Source organism: Rhagoletis zephyria, unplaced genomic scaffold, assembly GCF_001687245.7.
Source record: "Rhagoletis zephyria isolate East Lansing unplaced genomic scaffold, Rhagoletis_zephyria_1.1 Rzeph_scaffold_02651, whole genome shotgun sequence".
Classification (NCBI taxonomy): Eukaryota; Metazoa; Arthropoda; class Insecta; order Diptera; family Tephritidae; genus Rhagoletis; species Rhagoletis zephyria.
In genome coordinates, this window is record NW_016159735.1 from 18,906 (window position 1) to 41,205 (window position 22,300).

General features: G+C 40.7%; 2 protein-coding genes across 2 annotated transcripts in view; both read left to right on the top strand.

Annotated features, from left to right (window-relative positions):
- Positions 1–16,421: 16,421 nt before the first annotated feature.
- LOC108367365 (uncharacterized) overlaps positions 16,422–22,300 on the top strand; it is a 10,083-nt gene continuing 4,204 nt past the window's right edge. The window contains exons 1-2 of the mRNA XM_017621967.1: positions 16,422–16,445; positions 16,535–17,759. Of these exons, the coding sequence (XP_017477456.1) occupies positions 16,422–16,445; positions 16,535–17,224 (714 nt within the window). The 3' untranslated portion in view covers positions 17,225–17,759. The remainder of the gene's footprint in view (positions 16,446–16,534; positions 17,760–22,300) is intronic.
- Positions 17,992–18,645, top strand: LOC108367363 (uncharacterized). The gene is made up of 2 exons (XM_017621964.1): positions 17,992–18,484; positions 18,521–18,645. The coding sequence occupies exons 1-2, from the start codon at positions 18,013–18,015 to the stop codon at positions 18,643–18,645; spliced, it is 597 nt and encodes a 198-aa protein (XP_017477453.1). The 5' UTR covers positions 17,992–18,012.

A 22,300-nucleotide genomic window follows, 5' to 3' on the forward strand; every position in this document is an offset into this window, starting at 1 on the left:
TGAGGTGAATGCCGCCCTGTGGTGGTGGTGGGGGGCGTCGCAATTGGGGTCTGCGACCGAGCAGCGCAACACGGGCCCTCGAAGTTCCTCGTCCAATCTCGCGTGGTGCGCAGACCTGAGCATGCCCTAAAGTGGCACCAGCCAGGGCATGTGTTGCACTTGACTGATGTCACATTACGGAATATCCTGGTCTGGCATACCGTGCAGATTGTAGTAGGAACCAGGAGTTGTTGGCGGTGGCATGTGGGTAGTGGTGCGGTCTGTGGTGGTTGTGATATGGTCTATTGTGTTGTTATGTTGTTGTGCTGTGGTGATTGTGTGGGGCTGCTTAGGTGGACTGGGGTTAGCCGTGAAGACTGCTCTGTTTGAGCAGCAGGGGGCCACATACGACGTGAAAATATGACCCATATACCTAACCTCTTTGTCACTAATTCTACACTTGTCTAATTTGAATTTAACGTTTCTTTTTATGGCTCTTTATAAAACCTCTGATACTAACATCATCAACGTAAATGTCGACGCCTACAATGTCACCAAAGATTCCCTCAAAACACTTCAGTTGCCGAGTTAATGCCAAACGGCATTCTTAGATACCTGTATCTACCGAATGGAGTGATGATTGTCATCATATCGCACACCGTCTTCAAAAGAGCCACAACTCAAAATAATACGTTCGTCAGAAAATGCGAAAACTATTTCGTAGCACATGTTAATCATATGGGCAAGGACGACTTTACCTTAGGGTTTTTTAAGAAATTATAACAAAAATTTGCTCCAGCTTTTGCGGAAAGGTAAATAAAAGGTCTGTGTACATTTTTAGCGCATAATTTCAAAAATGCCAAATTTTGAGTTCTGACTCTTTTGAAGACGGTGTGCGATATAACTACTTCGCTCTGTCAGCCTTACTTGATGGAATGCTTTGCTTGCATCAATCACGTTGAAAACTTTGCTACCAGCTATACTTGAGCTCAGTTCATCAAATGTGGGAATTATTTTATGTTGTCTTTTAATGGATTTGTTCAATTCAGTCGGATCTATACAAATTCTGATCTGACCGTTTTTCTTTTTGCTAATGACTATGGGGTGAACCCATTCAGTGGGCTCAGTAACTTTTTTTTATTATGCCCTATTTTTCCATGTTTTCTAGTTCTTTTTTGACTGCGCTATTTAGTGCAATTGGTATTTTCCGGCAAGCAGCAATAATAGGTTTTAATTGAATGTCATATTGATAATAGTTTATGCAACCAATGCCTTCAAATGCTTTTTTATTTTCGTTAATATTTTTTCGAACTATTTGCACAATGTAAGTTCCATTAAACTGGGTAAACCTATTAGTTGCGTTCGATAACAAAATTAGCCAACACCAGCCAACAATCAAAATCAAGAGCGTAAGCGAAAATCCTCTCCCAAAGAGAAGAAAAAGCAAAAAAGTAAACGAACAGGAAATTAGCCATCACTTGCAAAAACCGGAAGAAGAAGACACACCAGCTGACTTTGTTTATGTTTTATTTGTAAACAAACTGAAATTCATGTTGCCTCCATGTAAGAAAAAAAGAAAGTGAACGTTCAATGTTCTCCAGGAACATTTCTAGAAGTAAAAACTAGTTGGCACTATCATAAAGTCACATAGCAGGCAGCCAAAAAGCATATAAATACCAAAACTCCAAAAAGGCAATTTTGTTTGTTTACAAAAATTGCAACCATATGTTTTGTGATCATATGTTTTCGTGATGGATAATTTTTGCTGACTAAAATTTTGCCAGTACAAAATAAACGCTTCTCTTGCATCAAAATGAACGGTTGCTCTCTCAATTTTTGTGTGTTGGATAATTTTTTGTCGTTATCGAACGCCATCCAGTAAAACTTTGGAAAAACTTACAAATTTTTGACTTGTCGAACGCAAGTATTATTACTGGCTGATCATCTGTGTTTTCGGTTACTATAAACTCCAGATTTGATTTCTCTCTATGCGCAAATTTACAATTTAGATTACATTTTCCGATAACATTTATATGTTGAACACCATACGCTGTTAGTTTTACATTAGTTTTAACAATCTTTGTATTTTTCAATTATATTTGTTTGGGTTGTGGGTAGGTTGGCCGGTTTATATAAACCACCGCCAGGTTATTCCTCTAATTTCAAACTATATATCTTAGTATGTTGTTTTCCAAATGCTGTATCCAATCGTCGCTCCACTGATACACGATGGTAATACCGCTGAGGGCCAGAACCACGTGCAAAAGTTTCTGCTTATATATGTATGTAGGGACACGAATTTCGATACGATACGATACCATATCGATACTTTTGGCATTCGATACCGATATTTTCTACTCGATAGTTTTAAAACGATATTTTTTAGAATCGAGTACCAGAACCCTAGTATCGTATCGAATGTCATAAACTCACATTACAAGGATAATGTTATTAACAATTCTTCCCGATATAAATTGGGCTTTATAGAGCAGAAATTTGTAATATAGTTAGGATTGCATGTGGTGGAATTTGAACCCGCAACTTCGGTGTTTTAAGTCAACACCTCAATCTCTACGTGTTGTTACACAATATGTTAGTGTTTGACCGAGATTCTCCTCCGATTTGTCGCGTGCGCCTTAAGTTCTGAACACATTGAAAACGACGAGCTACGGGTCACAGCTTCCAATTTGTTACCTTCATTATCTAAACGCTTTGTCGATGACGACATGATTTTTTTGAACGGGGCAGCGACATCATAAATTTGTATGAGTTTGACATATAAGAAGTGGCAGAACCTTATCTGTCGCTGGAAAAATAGAAATAGATCTAATCTGGCCACAACCACAGTCGTCGCTAAGCCCGGTCGTCGCCAAAATAATTATCTACATAAAAGTACGTGTTAAAATAATTTGACAGCTGTGGTCGGTAGCTCGTCGTTTGCATTGTGTTCGGGCTATTAATGTTGGGGCACAAAAGGGGTCCCTACAGTTTTATGTCGACTTTGAACGGCGATTTTGTTTTAATGGGAAGCTGTTTTTCATTTTCAAGCTTTGCGCACTTCTAACCATTACAACACAGCGGCCTATATACGAGACCTATATTCAGATAAATTTTTTGGATTTTGGTATCGGTATTTGGAATATCGAGTCTTTTTATTCCGATATTAATGGGTACCCGATATTTTTAAAGCGATACATTAAATGAGTACCATATCGATACTTTCTGTTCGATATCGTGTCCCTATATGTATGTTACGTCTTATTCGTTTCAATTCTTTGTCAATTATTACCAGTTAAAAAGTGTATTGTGATTTAATGGTCCACAGGTAACCAGGTTATTCCTCTAATTGTTGCTCATATGTCCGAATTTATTATTCAGAATAAAATTTAAATGGCTGGGAACTAAGTCCTCATTTTGCCAGGTTATTCCTCCAATGGTAAACTTATTGTGTTTTAATGGCAGGGAACTAAAATGTCCTCATATCGCCAGGTTATTCCTCCAATTTGATTATTTTTAAAGTGTTCGTCAAATTATAATTTTTGGTTGTGGCAAAAAAATTTTCAGTCACGTTATGTGGAACAGTTATGCATGCAACTTTTTATTTCACAGTTACTTTGTTCATACGATAGTACCGAATCAACGGAACGCTTAGAAATTTTCATTTAATTTTAATTTCAACTCTCTTTATGTCAGCGTCTATTACATTACTTATGTAATTAATATATTATATGTAGTATCATCTTCTCTTGTTTTAAAACTTAATTTTTTATTTAATGAACCGACTTCATTTTTATAAGTAAGAAATTTGCTTAAACAAAACTCGACAGGTCAGCACGACCATACTCGTCGAGGAGCCATTTTGAACTGTATTTTTCAATTTCGTATTTTTTAGTTTGCTTGCAGGCATAACATTACATCTGGCACCTGAGTCTAACTTAACCTCAATTTTGCAAGAGTTATTCACTATAATTTTCTCGGTCCAATCTAGTACGCTACTTGATCTATCTACACTACCAACATAGAGTGAGTCCACCTTATCATTCCGATTTTCTGTTTTTATTTTAATTTTATACATTTTAGCATAGTGGTTTTTTCTTTTGCAATTGTTGCATATCTTACCAAACGCCGGACATTGGCGATGTCCATGTTGTCGCCCGCATTTCTGACACGCCCCCTGCGGGTTGTTTGAAGATGCCGGAGGCCTCTCCTCATCATTGCCCACGTTGTTGCCACCATACATCTTGCTGCCCAAGAGCTGCTTGCGAGGAGGTTGTCTGCCTATTTTTTGATTGTGTGTATTTTTGAATCATCGTCAATTGCTTTCATTTGCATGGCTGCCAGCTCTACTGCTTTGCATATTTGTGTGCATTTTTCCGAAATCCAATTTATCTTCTCGTAGAAGGCGATTTCTCAATTCTGAGTCTCGGATGCCACAGACTATTCTGTCTTTTATTAAGCTGTCTTTTAGGTTACCAAAACCGCATGTAGCGCTCAATGTTTTTAGGTCAGTCAAAAAATTTGTGAAATTTTCACCACTGTTGCACACGTGTAAAAACAGGTTTATTTATTTATTTATTTATTTTTTACAGTCTGTTAGACTTATATTACAAAAAAGATTTAACATGCTTAGAATTAGATTTATATTTAAAATTTAAATATTAAATATTAAAGATGATATGCTCTACGGAAATTTTTAAATAACATTATTTCTTCACTGTAATTATTTTATATCAATATAAAAGCATGCCATTGCCCGGAGATCATGTGGACGGTTGGAAAGGCCGAGTTTCCAATCCGCGCTTTACTTTTTGGGTTACTCCATATCTTGATATCTCCTGGGTGGTCGAAAAGGCTGAGGGTCCGATCCACACAGTCGCTTTCGTGACGGTTGGAAAGGCCTAGTTTCCAATCCGCTCATTTATTGTTTAGTATCTAAGATTTTTAATGTACTCTAGGTAGTCGGGAAGGCCGAGTTTCCGATCCACCTAGTCTCGATATCTTGGTGGTTGGAAAGGCCTAGTTTCCAATCCACGCTATTGTTATACATCACTATCTGCGTTCTACAATGGTCATATAGCAGCCGCTTGAAAATAGTGATAGTATCACAATTTTTTATAGTATCTGGTAATTCATTAAAGCACTTTAAGCCTTTATAAATTTTTTTTTTTTGTGCACTTCCGTTCTATACTTCGGGAGTCTGAAGCTGTTATTCTCTCTTAACAAATATGTATGGGTGTCATTTATATATCGGAGATTATCGCTAAGATAATCCGGCAGGTTGCCCTTCCTAAAATTGTACACAAATTTCATAGCGTGGTAAAAAACTTGTTGCTTCACGCTTAACCAATGCAAGGTTTCAAGCAAGCATCTTGTTGGTTTGTCATACGGTTTGTTGAGGATGAATCTCATCGCTCGGTTTTGCATTTTTTGCAGCTTATCTACATGCGAGTCCCCCGCTAGTAAGAAAATCGTAGGGCAGTGTGGTTCTACTATAGACCTGTACTCCAATGTTTTATATCTTCTTCCCAAGTACTTACACGATCTCTTTATAAGGCCGATTATACACAACGTGCTCATCAAACTTTAGTTTGTTGTCTATGTGTATTCCTAAGTACTTGACACTTTTCACCTCTTCGATATTTTCATCTTTGATTTTTAATTCACGGCTTAAGGAGTCAGCATTTGCCGCTCTGGACAATACCACACACATTTAGTTGGAGTTTATTTGAATACAGCCATTGATACAAAGAATTAAGATCTTCTTGCATTTTGACAATCGCATTTGGTAGTTCCCTGTCACTGATCGTTAACAAGGCATCATCCGCAAAGAGTTTTATTTTACAGTGTTTGAGAGAACTTTTAATATCGTTTATATACATATATATTAAGTATTAGGGGTGCCAAAACTGAGCCCTGTGGTAAGCCGATGTCTACGGCTATCTTACTAGACACCTTTGAATTAACTATAGTTTGTTGCCTACGATTATAAAGAAAGCTTCTAAACCAGTCCAGCTCAGTGTTTTTTATGGCAATGTATTTTAGCTTATCCAACATTCGGACCTTATAAAATGCTCTTTTAAGGTCAATGAACACTGCTGCTATATTAAGGTGGCAGTTAAGATCTTCTTTCCATTGAGAAAGCACCAGATTCAGCGCAGTCTCACAGGAATGTTTAGCGTATTTTATTGGATTCCACATAGTACTGTCGCTGGTTTTTCACAATGGTTTCTAGCATTTTTCCAAGCTTGGGAGAGTATTGATGGGCCTAAGCTCTTCAGCTTTAACCGTTTTTCTAACTTTCATAACGGGCACTATTAAAGAAATTTTCCATTCTTCCGGTACTGATCCTGTTTGGAGACTCTTATATATTAGTAGGGCATAGAAATATCCCATATAATCAGCAGAGTCCTTAATAACACCTTCGGAGAGTAGGTTGTTTCCCCCAATTTTCCGCTTAAATTTTTTGGCAATTTGAAGAATGTCCCCTTGACACCTCTTCAAATTTTAGGGTACTTGTGGAAGTTCGTTGCTCGAAAAAGTTACTAGTTTACACACTATATTGGTATGTATTTCCAAAATGCTGTCCACGAAAAATTATTTAAGTTTTCCGCAATTTCAAAGCTGTCTACGTAGTTGGTGTTATTTATTATCACTTCTCCAATTTTTTCTTTGACCTCCGTGTTATTGACTACCTCCTTTAAGTATTTCCACATGAGTCGGCTGACACCCTTATTTATTTCCACCTTATGCTCTAAGTATTTAATTTTTTTACACCTTACCATTTTTTTATACCTGCTTCTCACTATATTATATTCACCCCAGTCTCCTGACACTGCTTTCTGATGGGATTTAGATTTATACTTGCTCATCTCTGTCAATTGCCTATCATACCATTTGTTCCTCTGCCTAATACGAGTTATTTTTGAGTAAGTCAACTGCCTCATGGACCACGTAATGCAATGAGTTGTTGTTGTTGTTGTAGCGGCTACTAGCCCCGCTCGGGTCGGTTCATCCGTCAACGTTGTCGTCCATTTCAGCTATGGGAGGGCCAGGAAGTATGCGACTTCCGCAGGGTCTGTCCATAGGGACAGGGGCGTCAGCTGAGTGGGGTTCTCAGGGCATGTGAAGAGCTGCCGGGAGTCATGTGGCGACTCTCCACATGCCAGACATTGGTTGGGCACATCCTCATTGATTCTGCTCAGGTAAGAGTTTAGCCTGCTGCAATGGCCAGAGCGAAGTTGGGCTATTGTAGTGCGGGTCTCCCGAGGCAGACAAAGTTTTGTCCCGTCCACGTCCGGTGGTTGTGTGCCTAGAACGGCATTCACAGGGCGGGAGTCTACTTAACTCGAGACTGATTCCCTGTGAATGCCGTTCAGGGCCTGTCGGTAGGTGGACGGGTCCAGAGGTTGTTTAATAAACCTCTGGACTTCGTCCGTTAGTTCGTAGAGATGCCTCCTGACGTGCCTTGGCGAGGGTTCTTCTGCAAGCAGCTGTTTGCTGGAATGACCGCGTCTGTGGCTCCCCACAAGGAACTGCTTGCAGAGCATTGTATTGTGCTCCTTTACTGGGAGCATCTGGGCCTCGTCGTGTAGGTGGTGTTGGGGCGTCATCTGGAGGCCTCCATTCGCCGTTCGTAGTGCCGTGTTCTGGCAAGTCTGTAGCTTCATCGACTGCGTCCTGCTAGTCCCAGGCGACCACACGGGCGTTGCATAGTTTAAAACCGGCCGGCCAATTACCTTGTATGTTGCCAACAACGTTTCTTTATCTTTGCCCCAAGTACTGCCGGCCAGCGACTTGAGGACATTGTTGCGGCTATGTACTTTGTTGACAATTGCGGTTGTATGCGCCGAGAAGGAGAGCAGACTGTCGAAGGTAACTCCGAGGATTTTCGGGTTATTCACCGTCGGCATTGTTACGCCATCGACGTGAATACCCAGTGGCAGTCTGACCTCCTTCGTCCAGGTGGTGAAAAGGGTTGCCGAGGATTTCGCAGGGGATAGGGCAAGGCTCCTTGCAGTGAAGAAGCGAGAAAGTTCGGCGCGATAACCGTTTACTTTCGAGCACAAGTCGTCAATTTCATTCCCAGACGCCATGATCGGACAATCGTCAGCATAGGAGACAATATTGACACCCTCTGCTGGTTGAGGAAGCTTTGAAATGTAATAATTAAACAGTAGTGGGGACAGGACACCACACTGTGGTACCCCCTGTTTAATTTTACGTGGCTTGCTAGTTTTGTCTCTGAAAATTACTGACGAGTGTAGACCACTCAGGTAATTCGCCGCCACCGTTTGAGCCCATGTGGGAGAGAGCAGGCCTCTATATCTTCTAGTAGCGTTGAATGACTGACAGTGTCGAACGCCTTGGACAGGTCCAACGCTACTAGAATAGTTCTCTCACAGGGGCGGTTTCGGTTAAGGCCACGAGTTATCTGAGTGTTTATGGCGTTAAGTGCTATTGTGCTATGCACTTTACGGAACCCATGCTGATGAGTAATATACTCCAGCATTAAGTTCGATAAATCGCACATTCTTAGTAAGTTTGTTAAGTTCTCAGGGTTATATCTCCCAGGATATTACTTCTGCCTCCTTAGAAAGTGGGCTTAGCTTAATGACATTGAGCCGAAACACTATTGTTTTGCGGTCTGATATTCTAAGATCCTCGACCTTTTGCATATAACTCGGTTATCATTTGAAAACAACAAGTCGATACGTGTTTCCGAATGTTCCGTCACTCTCGTATTAAAATTTATCAGCTTTTTCATGGCTTGTTGCAAGAAAACATCATTGAGTTTTCTGCTGTAGGTTGATACTACGTTCATGTTTATGTTAAAATCGCCAATGACAACAGCGTGCGCAGAATTTTCTGAGATTTCTGCTAAGATATCCTCCATATATTTTAATTTTTCATAATTCTGAGAAAATGGATATAGTAAGGAACACTTATGAATTGTCTCCAGTCGATGTTATATGTGTATCTGAGACGTGGTTCAGGCACAATGTAAGCAGTGTCAATTATTAATAATTATAATTTGTTTCAAACTGATAGGGTAGACAGAAAAGGTGGTGGAGATGCTATTTACTGCAAAAAGCACCAAAAACCCAACAGGTTTCGCGGTCACATTCGGAAAGAAGCTGCATGGAGTACCTGTCTGTCGAAATGTCTAGCCCCTCGTCCAAAATCCTATTGTCTTGTGTGTATAATCCCTATAAGTATTTCAACCTATGTGCCTTTTTTAATTTTCTGTCCACTGTGATGAAATCTGTTCCGTATGAACCAAGCCTCATACGAAGTTATGTGATGAGGATAATATTGATCTGGCAACAATCTGTGGTGAATGGTCGATACGTGCTAGTCTGATATTTTTGCGCATTGTATTGTGAAACGTGTACTGAGCTAGTCGTGACATTCGGATTTTGGACACGAGCGTGCGTGGATCGAGCGCGCTTCTTTTAACCTGTGCCTTAAACCAACCTTTTATACAGTTGTACACTTTTTTGCTATTGTGAGCCTGTGGCTTTTTGAGTGTGTAAATTCTTCTTTTTATTACCCACGTTGTATGGTCAAAAAAAAATAAAGCCGAATAGCTGCACATATTTTGCTGGGTAAGTGATTCTGGTTTTTCTTGTCTTTATTGAATTCTTTTACAAAGTGTGTGCACAAATTTTAAATTGCCTGTGAAAAAGAAAAAGAAGCTGCGTCTAGCGACGCAAGCTAAAGCCAAGGCCAAAATGGCGTCGCCGACGAACAAGTCGGTGGCGACATGTGCTTTTTCTGCCGAAGCAGAAAGTAGCACGGCCAAAAAACCAAAAATATTAATTAATGACGACGTAACAGGCTTTAATGAACTATCGAATGATGGTTTAAGAAAAATCTGTTCAGAAAAATCTTTTGAAAATTCCGATGTGTCTGGTGACATGGAGACGGATTATAGCGTGGAGAAAAATATAGAAAAAATAACGGGAGTTCTTAATGTGGCTGAAGAGGGCGAATTGGCGCCAAAAGCAAAAAATGACAAGCAAGAATCATCAATTCTTGTGAAATACCCGCCAAACTTCAAAGGCGAAATTTTCCTGCTGGTTGACTCGTCTGGATGCCAAGCGATGAATAATGATAAAATTACTACTGGCCTAACCCTCCTCAGCCAGATTAAGGACCTCAAAGTACAGGACCTTGATCTCATTTATGCGATAGGTAGATCTCTATATAAAGTTACTTTCACTAACGTCTATGCGGCAAACAGCTTTCTGTTGGATAACAGAATAAGGAAGAGGGGTTTAAAGCCATTCCTACCCAGATCAGCTCTTGAAACTTATGGTGTGGTACGTGGTGTACCGGTATGCTTCAGTGATTATGACATTCTTAAAAATTCAAGATCTGCAGCCACAATTGTGTCTGTTATGCGATTCAAACGCAAAGACCCTGCAGGCGACAACTACTCTCCCACTACAACAATAAAGATAGGCTTCTCAGGCAATGACGTCCCCAAAGAAATCATTTTTGAGCATACAAAACTCAACGTAGACATATACATTCCTCCGCTGAGGCAATGTGTAAATTGTGCCAGATTAGGTCACACCAAATTAGGGTGTAAATCCAAAAAAAGATGCCTGCAATGTGGCAAAATAGAATGCAACAACAATGAATGCGAAACCAACTCATGTATTCTCTGTGGTAGGAACGGCCATAGTGCTAAAGATAAGGACAGATGCCCACATTGGGAAAAGGAGATGTCGGTGAACCGCATCAAGACTGTTAAAAAATTGACAAGGAAAGAGGTGCTAGACACNGGAACGGCCATAATGCTAAAGATAAGGATAGATGCCCACATTGGGAAAAGGAGATGTCGGTGAACCGCATCAAGACTGTTAAAAAATTGACAAGGAAAGAGGTGCTAGACACTTACTTTCCAAAAAATTCCAATCGCTTTGATATACTAGAAAATGAAGATGTAAATTTCCCGCCTATGACAAAAGAAAACTGCTTTGTAGACACGACTGATCACATTAATAGAAATTTCACTAAAAGAAAATACAGCTACATGGTAAAAAATGGTCGTGAAAGAGAGTTTCAAAAAAAAAGCGACAATCATATTGTTCAAACAAAACCCAAAACCACTCCCAACCCGGTTTACAATTCGCTTGCATACCAAAAAAATATGGTAACTCAGTTTGAAAGACTGATAGCGGAAATTCTCAAAATCACCCAAAACTTAACTATTGAAAATAGTGACTCAAGCAGTTTTCAGCAAATTCAGCAGTTAAAGAACCAATTCGAACGTATCCTAGTCAGGAGAGACGAACTTGAAATTAAAGAGTCTCTAATTTCACCTGATAAACCATAATGAAGTTTCTTCAATACAATTGCCAATCGTTAAAAGCAAATATTGATACGATTGAGTACTACATTAACAAATACAATGTAGAAATCGTGGCTCTTAGCGAAATTTTCTTCTCTAAGCGCTCGCCCCATAGGAAACTAATAAATTTTAACATAATCAAAAAGCATAGAAGTGATGGGTATGGCGGTGTTGCCATAGCTCTAAGAAAAAATATAAAATTCAAAAAAATTACATACAACACAGATAGTGACATAATTATCATCAAAACCCTCAATCTAGAACCGAATGTTGTAATCTGTTCTGCATATTTCCCACCAAGTGTAAGCATAAACAGTTTCAAACTAGAAACCCAAAGATTAATAGATTTCCTTGAAACCCTACCAAACACATTCATATTAGGAGACTTCAACGCTAGAGCAACGGCTTGGGGGGACAATATGAACTCTGGCAAGGGCAAACTTCTAGCGCAGCTCATTCAAGAATCCAGTTTTCAGTGTTTAAATAATGGTAACTACACGTTCCAAAGAGACCCCAGAATCAACAACGGCTCCGTGCTGGATCTCACCCTTACAAACTCGAACCTCACCTGCATCTGGAAAGTCGACACAACCAGGATTGGTGGTAGTCATCACTTTCCGGTAATGATAGAAACTAGCAACTGCAAACTTAAATCAAATAGTTTCATAGCTAAAAACCAGCTACTAAAATCTCTAGAGACCCTTGACTGGGACTCAAATATCCAAGAGTTTGAAAGTAAGGTTCAAGAGGAAATCAAAAGTGCCACATACACCGTAAGTGAGGGCAGATCCCCAAAACCCTGGTGGAACGAAAACCTCCACAAGCTGTACAGACTGCTCATTGCCGCAAGCCAAAAAGCTAGAAGAATTCCAAGCGTGGAAAATTTTGAAAATCTAATATCTCAAAAAAAGATATGGAAAAAAGAAGTTAAAAAGGCTAAAAAAGAAAATTTTGAGGAAAAAATTAAAGAACTCAACTCAGGTATAGGAAGGAAGGGCTGGCGCTTCGTAAAAGCATTAAGAGGTGACTTTAACCAGGACCACTCTGGTATGTGGAACAGTGATAATAATCAAGCCTTCTTAGATGCGTTAAAGGAACAGGTTCCAACAACTGTTTCATCACACGCAATAAACAATCCTATAGATCAGTTTCCAAACCTAACCTTCAGTTTCGAGGAAATCAAGGACACAATATACAGAAAGAAAAAGAACTCTGCGGGGGGTGTAGACCAAATTACATACAACATGTTAAGAAGACTCCGACCTTACTTTTAACAACCTAAAAACCTGCTTAAACGACATCTTCATATCCAACAAAATCCCAGAAAATTGGAGAGTTGTAAAAATAGTACCCATCCCCAAGAAAGAAAAGGATCTAAACCACTATCAAAACTTTCGCCCTATAGCCCTAATTCCGGTTCTCCTAAAAGTCATAAATGCCTGCGTAAAAGATCGCTTAGATCAATTTCTTGAAAAAAACAGTCTTCTACCATCCACCACTTTCGCCTACAGGAAACACAGATCACCTGCCACTTGCTTGAACCAAATGTTACATCAAACAGCTCAACTTAAAAACAACAAAAAACATGTTATCCTATGCACAACAGACATCTCAAACGCTTACAACTGTGTGGACATAAATATTCTAAAAACACAACTCTTAGGTCTTAATACTGAACAGTTATACGTCGAATGGATAATAAACTTTTTAGCTCTCCGCATACTCAAACTTGGAAATAGCACAATAGAAATTCACAATGGGCTACCCCAGGGCAGCTGCCTATCCCCCACCCTATTTAACATATACACCTCAAATTTACACCATCTAATAGACCAAAACACGCAGCTATATCAGTTTGCAGATGACTTCTTCTTTCTTTCCTCAGGCACCTGCTTTGAGGAGGCAAACCAAAACCTACAAGCAAAACTGAGCTCTTTTTCAATCGAATGCACCCAACTGAATTTCAACTTTAACCCGTGCAAAACTAAAGTTCTACACATCAGTAAAGGTCCCAAAAGGGAAATTGTTATAAATGTAAATAACTCAAGACTGGTACAATCAAACTCAGTGAGAGTGCTAGGCAGGGTTATTAACAGCTCCCTCACTTCAAAAGATCACTATAGCAGCATAATAAACATGTCTAGCCACAACCTAAATCTTTTTAAATATATCACAAATGTCAAATCAGGTCTCCACCCTCAAATAGCACTCAATATATATAAATCTATGGTCCGATCCAAAATTGAGTACTGCAACACCACCCTAGCCAATAGCCCTAAAGCTGCCTTTGGCAAAGTTCAAGTCCTACAAAACAAAATCCTGAGAAGATGTCTTGGTCTTACACCGTCAACCCCAATCCAAACTATCTATGCTTTAGCGAATGAACTCCCTCCATCTGAAAGGGCCACATGGCTCACAGCCAAAGAAATAGTCAAACTAGCAGCATTGCAGGATCCGATAGTCACCTCAATCAAATCAAATTTGTCCCTAAATTCCAGCTACTCAATAGTATATAACAAATTTTCCAACATTTTTGACAGTCTTGATGTGGTAGACCGACATCTGACTGCGGCCAATCTAGAAATTATTGGCAAAACAATCACCACCAAGAAATCCGACATAACAGTGGAAGACATAAAAGCACAGCATGCCTCAATGGTTGATGACTATCTAAGCAGGAATTTCACCATCATCTGCACGGATGCTTCCCTAGCGGAAAACAAAACAGGCTGTGGAATCTACATACTGAACACCAATTCTGAGCACACCTTTCATGTTTCATTCAAATCTTCATCGGCCTTTGGGGAACTACTGGCCATAGAGGAAACAATAGACATTGCATCAAAAAACAATTACACCTCTCTGGTAATCTTCACCGACAGCTTAGTCTCCTGCCAAACCCTCAAAGACAAATATTCCAACAACAGTATTGCAGCAAGAATCCATAATAAAATTAATCAGGGTAATTTTTCTAGTGTTCAGGTAAGATGGATTCCCAGCCACAAGAGTCTCCCAGGCAACGAAAGAGCGGACGAGCTTGCCAAAAAAGCCACTGAGCAGAGCAATAGTAAGACTGTCAAACTCACAGTTGACGAAGCGTGTAAGCAGATTAAAAACCAAATATATGATGAAGTATACAACAATTTTCTTAACCGGCCCAACTCCAACAGCAACCTCTTTGCCACCACCTTTCCTACAAGGAGAGGCACTACCTGGTTCAAAAAACTAAATCTCAGTCCCAAAGACATAAAAATTTTAAACAGGGTTCTCTCAGGACATACCTATGACAAGGCTTACCTTGTCAAAATCAAGGCTATAAACTCGTCTCAATGTCGCTGTGGCCATCAGGACACCTATGAACACCAAACCTTTCACTGTCGCTTTCTATCCAATCACAGAGCCAATCTCGATGTTTTTAAAAATGCACGCAACTTTGAGGAAATCTTTAAGGATTGTGATAAAGCCAGAATCACTGAACTATCGTTATTTTTTCAAAAAGCCAATGTAAAATTTTAATATAGTTACCTTTTATGCAGCATTCGTGTACATATGTTATATGTACTTCTGTTTTTACTTTTACTTATGTTTTTCGTATGTACGTCAAATTTATTGTTTTATGTTTATAAATAACTCGTATCCACCTCACTCATTCCTACTACATCCGCCGCCGAAGTATGTCCTCACTTCGTGCCTAGTCTAATTACGCACAAAACCCATCGGTTTATGCAACTATCAAGCTGCAATCGTTATCCACTTCCTTTGACACATCGCTATCACAAAAGTCAAAATTCAGGAAAATTTCGCACTAACCAAACATTAGACGCCACGCTGCACAAAACACTACACACTCCCACCAAATCATAAGCGAGGACGTTGCATGGATACAATTTTTAATGCTGTTCACTGGACAAACTTAACATAAGAGGAATAACCTGGCGTCTCAGGACAAAAGTCTATGCCATCTGATCAAAGCTCAAAAAAAAAAAAACAAAAAAAAAAGAGCTAGTCGTGATTGTGCGTGCAGGTGTTCAAGGAATAGTTGTGCTAGGTTGTGTTGATTAAGAAAGCAATAAAAGTTGGTTTTTACTTATTGTTTTCCAACTAAAACAAAGTGCGTTTTATTTGGGTTTTGGGACTTAAACATTGGTCCATATCGAGCCGGATAGGAGCTAGTGCAATCCGAGATTGTTCTTTTACATAGTGCTAAGCCAAAATTGTATGGTATATGAAATAGGAGCTAGAAATGCATACATATAAATTACAAAGAGCTGCTTTCAATAGTTTCCTGTGAGCATGAATGAGCTAGAAATACATGTATTAAGCTAGATAAAATGCAAAGCTCACCTAAGGGTTAAAGTACAACAGAGATAATGAGCATGGTGAAACTCGTTTATATAAATGAGATAGAGCGAAAAAAATATAGAAGCACAACAGGTATGTGGGCATGGTGCAAAGAAACAAAGGCTTAGCCCGAAACTTCCAATAAGAGCGTATGGTGTGGTGAGAAGAAGGTGCTAGAAATTAACGTAAGTACGTCTGCTTGAACGAAGCGATTTGTGTAAAGACGTAAGGAGATTTATTATACAGAAAGTCTTTGTGAAGTGAAGATTCAAAAGCGAGACTATTTGATTCAAGAGTAAAAAACTATTGACAAACTATTTTTAAATTGCCGGTAAGCGCTAGTATACAGTCCATATAAATAGAGCAAAGAAAATAACGAGCATTCTGCAAGAGCCAGGAAATGTTCATTATTAAAGTGGGCTAGTGAATTGGAAACAATGAAGTGCAAGCGGCATCTTTCCGTGGTGCTAGTGGCAGTTGAGCTTAATTTGAATGGACTCCTGCAACTTGAAAATATATGTGCAAGTGATAGACGTGCGCATGTGTGATCGTGTTAAGCGGGAGTAAAACAAGTGAAATATAAATATAGCTGCGGTCTCTATTTGATATTTGAGTTGAATTAGCATTTGAGCGTGCTCAAATATGTGCTAGCAGAATCGGCGATACAAATGTTTTCTTCAGTGCTAGTTACAATAATGATAAATTCTTTTATTTATCAGGTACATTGTAGTAAAAATACAGGATGGCGAAAGTCGAGATGCTGTCGGTGTGTTCGGGCCATTGAACGAGCAGCTGCATATGTGCGGAGCGAGGAGTTTGCTTCTGTTACGCATCCCGGTGCTAGTGCGCGTTTAGAACGATGAGCTAGTACTAAATGTGAAAGAGGGTGACAAGACTAAAAATTATTATGTAGAGCTAGAGAAAGCCGAAGAAGGTTATATTGAAGCCCGTGCTGCGCTGCAGGGTAAAATAAATGAGCTTTGTCCAACACCAGTGCCTGTCAATGCGCCAGCAAATATTCAAGTGGAGCTGCAATATCCACAACGGCAGATAGATTTGAAAAACAATTGGGGTGAGTTTGATGGCGCTTTGACAAAATGGAAGGGGTTTCATGACCGATTTAAGGCTGTTGTGCACGATAATGAGCAAGTTGCGCCAGCATTTAAGTTTATTTATTTGCAAAAGTCGCTAGTGGGCAAGGCCGCACGTACCTTGGGCGAGTGGCAGTTGACCGATGAGAATTATCATGAAGCTTGGGAGCGATTAAAACAGCTGTATGATAAGAAATACCACACGTACCGTGAGTATTTTCGTCAATTGTATAGATTACCTTTTTTGGAGCGTGCATCATCGGATGCACTTCAGCGTATGGCGAATGTCACCCATGAGACATTACGCCAGTTCCGGGCACAGGGGTTGCCTGTTGAGCAATGGGATATGATTGTTGTGCATAATTTACATGAGCGCCTAGATGAAGAAACTGGCAAGGCATGGGGACTTCAGCGGCAATCCGAAACGCCAACAGCAGCTGAAATACGTTCCTAGATAAGCAGGTTGCCGCTTCCTCACATCAAGCGGATAATCGTCGTGCACGAGAGGCTAGTGCAGCTTCGACGACAACACGTGCTAGCGAATCTAAGAGGGCTCACCAAGGGGCTAGCCATGGAGTGAGTACGACCAGAGCTAGCATTGGGCAGAAGAGCAACGAGCGAGAGAAGAAAACATATCCGTGCTATCTATGTAAAGGAGATCATGGGCTCTACAAATGCCCAGATTTCTTAAACTTGAATTTGCGGGCACGCAAGGCATATGTAGAGCAGCATAAGTTATGTCCAAATTGTTTTAAGCAGGGGCATGCTGCAAAGGATTGTTACTCAGGACCTTGCAGTCGCTGTCCGGGTAAAATGCTTCATAATAGCGTTTTGTGCCCAACCAGGGAAGTCAACAAACATTTGATGCTGGTGCAGGAGAAAGGCAATCCTAACAGAGCTAGTAGCCCATCAAAGTCGGTACGGAGAACGGTAACATGACGTTCTGACAAGCAAGCAAGCGAAGCAGGACGGAGCTAGGAGCAGATAAGGTAATGGAACTTAATGTGTTAGAACGTAGTAATAATAAACAGGCAGAAGTGCACACACCCTCGTACAGCTGTGCGGCATCTGGGACCGCAACTAGACGAAATAGATCTCTATTACCTACTGCCCTTGTTCGATTGGAGATCAATGGTGTTGAGATTGGGCCATTCTACGCATTGTTGGATTCAGGAGCACAGCCAAATCTGATTTCGCATAACATTTTCAAGGCATATCAATTGCGGCTAATTCTGCAGGCACATGGTGGGCATAGAAGGGCAACCATTTGTTGTCAAAAAGAAAATAAGTGCTAGGGTTATGCCATGGTATGAGCCGCGTCAATATATTGAGGCAGAGTTTTGGATATTACCTGGACAGGGTGGGCTGAAGCTAGTAGTGCCATCTGGTCAGTCCAGCTTGACCAGATTGGCGAAACCGGAACAAGTGCCATTTGCTAATCCTTGTTATTGGGAATCACATGAGGTGCAGATCATGCTAGGCGTGCAAGTGTTTGCAAAGTGTCTGATTGGATTAATAGCCAGAAACTCAGATAACACTACCATGATAGAAACGACGTTTGGTATTGTTGTGCTTGGGCCATACATTGAGCCAATGAACTATGAGACCGGGACTGCTTTCTCCACTATAGGTTGCATTCGTCTTGAAGAGCTAGATAAGAAAGTACAGCGATTGTGGGAAATGGATCACGTCCGTGACTCACCCATCCGAACAAAAGAGCAAGAGATTGTTGAGCAGATGTTTATAGATACGTATTACCGGGATGATTTTGGACGCTTTGTTGTGACAATCCCCATAAAAAGTGCTAGTAGATTAGGAAGCTCCCGCTCAATTGCATTAAAACAGTTTTTTCTATTTGGAAAAGAGATTAGCTAAGGATCCCGAAATAGCTCGGAAATTTATAGATTTTATGCGCGAGTATGAGCGACTTGGACATATGGAAGAGGCTCAGAATAGTCCGTCTCCTAGTGAGCTAGTGTACTATATTCCACACCATTGTGTGCTTAAGAAATTTCGTGTTGTATTCAACGCTAGTTGCAAGACCGATTCAGGAGTATCTTTAAATGAAGTTCAAATGCTTGGTGAGAAGTTGCAGCGTGATCTCTCCGACATTATAATGCGTTTTAGGCGGCATCAAATTGGAATAAGCAGTGATGTGAAAATGATATTTAGGCAAATACGAATTATTGAGAGCCAGTATGACTTACAGCGGATATTTTGGCGGGAGAGTCCCAGAGAAAAGTTGCGTGAATACTTCTTAACAGTGGTTACATATGGGATGACTGCATCAGCACATTTAGAAGTGCGTTGCTTAATTCAGGCAGCTAGGGATCAGTTCGAATATTTTCCATCAGCAGCTAGAGCTATTATTGATGATTTTTATATGGATGATGGAATTACAGGGGCAAGTAATGACGAAGCGATCAGATTAGCTAGAGAAATGAGATTCGTGCTAGGTAGTGCTGGTATGGAACTATGTAAGTGGCGGTCCAATAGCAAAGTTCTTGTAAATGCTTTCCAATCAGAAGAACCGAATACATTGTTGCTGTCCGATAATGCGGATACATCGGTGCTAGGCTTGAAGTGGCATACTGATAGCGCCGAATTTACATTTGTGGTGAAGGCGCCAGCGGTACCTGTGGTGATTAGCAAGCGAATTGTTCTAAGTTGTGTTGCACAACTTTATGATCCAAATGGTTATATAACACCAGTTACATGGAAAAATAATAGTGCAAGATTTGTAGAGACTGAGCATGGGATGGGACGAGCAGGTTCCTCAGAGCATTAAAGATAGATGGCTAGAATTCTGGAAAGATATTTCGGTGCTAGAAAGATTCAAGTTACCTCGATATATTCGTGTATCAAACGATGGAACTATTCAGTTGCATGGATTTGCGGATGCATCCAAGAAAGGCTTCGGGGCAGTGATTTATGTGCGAGTTGTGTCTAGTCTGGGAATGTTAAGTTCTGAGTTGCTAAGTTCCACGGCTAGGGTTTCGCCATTGAAGACAATAACAATTCCTAAACTTGAGCTTGCTGCTGCTGAGCTTTTAGGTAGGTTATACTTGAGCGTTGTACGGAGCATGGAATGGCAGGCAGTGGACTATGTGATGTCGGATTCAACGGAAATTTCCGTGCCAGATGAAGGTCTATGTAGCGAATAGGGTGGCGTCTATTCAGGCAAATACTGACATCAATAAGTGATAATCCAGCTGATCTTCTGATTAGGGGTATGAGCGCTAGTGGAATTGTGGGCCATCAATTATGGTTGCATGGTCCCATTTGGCTTAGGCAACCAATCAAGGAATGGCCAAAAGGTGGTTTTGGGTATGAGGATATACCTGAAGGAGCATTGCCGGAGCTGAAATTGCATATTGCAGTTGAAGCAACTCCAACATGGAGCATTAAGAGCAATGGTAATGCGGAAAGAGTTCCGCTGGTACAATGTGCTAGTTCATTGGACAGATTAATTGGAATCATGTCGCAAGTGCGCAAGTGTGCGTCTGTTGAGAGCAAAGGGTAATCGACAGCTTCGAAAGTCAAGCCGTGGAGACTTACAGCAAAATTGAATAACTAAAGCCAACGTTAGATAGAAATGGCTATCTACGCGTAGGTGGTAGAATCGGAAGAGCAGAATGTGATTATGAAATGAAGCATCCGGTAATTATTCCATCTGGTTCCAGCTTGAGTCAGCTGATTATAAGTAAAGCGCATCAGGCCACTAAACATGGTGGCGCTCAGGAGATGATGNTTGTACGGAGCATGGAATGGCAGGCAGTGGACTATGTGATGTCGGATTCAACCATAGTCCTGCATTGGCTACGGAAATTTCCGTGCCAGATGAAGGTCTATGTAGCGAATAGGGTGGCGTCTATTCAGGCAAATACTGACATCAATAAGTGATAATCCAGCTGATCTTCTGATTAGGGGTATGAGCGCTAGTGGAATTGTGGGCCATCAATTATGGTTGCATGGTCCCATTTGGCTTAGGCAACCAATCAAGGAATGGCCAAAAGGTGGTTTTGGGTATGAGGATATACCTGAAGGAGCATTGCCGGAGCTGAAATTGCATATTGCAGTTGAAGCAACTCCAACATGGAGCATTAAGAGCAATGGTAATGCGGAAAGAGTTCCGCTGGTACAATGTGCTAGTTCATTGGACAGATTAATTGGAATCATGTCGCAAGTGCTAAGATTTGTGCGTCTGTTGAGAGCAAAGGGTAATCGACAGCTTCGAAAGTCAAGCCGTGGAGACTTACAGCAAAATTGAATAACTAAAGCCAACGTTAGATAGAAATGGCTATCTACGCGTAGGTGGTAGAATCGGAAGAGCAGAATGTGATTATGAAATGAAGCATCCGGTAATTATTCCATCTGGTTCCAGCTTGAGTCAGCTGATTATAAGTAAAGCGCATCAGGCCACTAAACATGGTGGCGCTCAGGTGATGATGCAATACATTCGACAGCGTTTTTGGATACCGCGCTTACGAAGTGAGCTTAGGAAATTCACGCATAAGTGCGTCACATGTGCTAGATATGCCAAAAGGTTAAGTGAGCAACTGATGGCTGACTTAACAGTGGATTGGGTGCAAGTCGGGAAACCATTTCTACACTCAGGTGTGGATTATGCGGGACCCTTTGAAATCAGACAGCTAGATAAAAATGGGCGTTGCGTAGTAAAACGGAAGAGCTGGGTAGCCATATTTGTGTGCCTGAAAACAAGAGCTGTGCATATTGATATGATCACTGATCTGAGTGCTAGAGCCTTTAAGTCCCAAAACCCAAATAAAACTCACTTTGTTTAAGTTGGAAAACAATAAGTAAAAAACCAACTTTTATTGTTTGCTTTAATAATCAAAGCAACCTAGCACAACTATTCCTTGCACACCTGCACGCACAATCACGACTAGCTCAGAACACATTTCACAATATAATACGCAAAAATATCAGACTAGCACGTATCGACCATTCACCACAGATTGTTACCAGATCAATATTATTCTCATCATATAACTTCGTATGAAGCTTGGTTCATACGGAACACTGCCCCGTTGAGCTTGCTCAATTTGGTTCCATCTAGCCCTCACTATTATTCAGTATTAGCACTCGTATCGACCGGTAAGACGCAAATCTTCTGTACTGGCCGAGCTAGCTCGTTAGTAGCTGTTCGCACAACCATGTTGCGCACTAGCCCATCTTTGCTCATTATCAGCTCACTAACTCTTCCTAAAGCCCAAGCGGATGGTGGAAAGTTTTCACTCTTGATGATGACTAGCTGGCCGATCTTTAGGCTTTCTTGCTCCTTGCGCCACTTCTTCCTCTCCAGCAAGGTTGTAAGATACTCATTTCGCCAACGTTGCCATATATGAGTTACCATGGTCTGTCTTTCTTGCCATAGCTTTCGCCCTTTGGTGCCTGGTTGTGGCGCTATATCGAATGGAGGAGGGAGAACCAACAAATGATGTCCCATTGTCGCTGTACATTCTCTCACATCTCCCGCGCCTTGCAATGAATCGCTCATAACAAGCTA

Excerpts from the sequence above, each read along its gene's own strand:
- LOC108367363 (XM_017621964.1), top strand. The coding sequence starts at position 18,013 with ATGGTGGGCATAGAAGGGCAACCATTTGTTGTCAAAAAGAAAATAAGT. Across the intron at positions 18,485-18,520 it reads TGACTCACCCATCCGAACAA|CGTATTACCGGGATGATTTT; the intron begins AAGAGCAAGAGA and ends TGTTTATAGATA.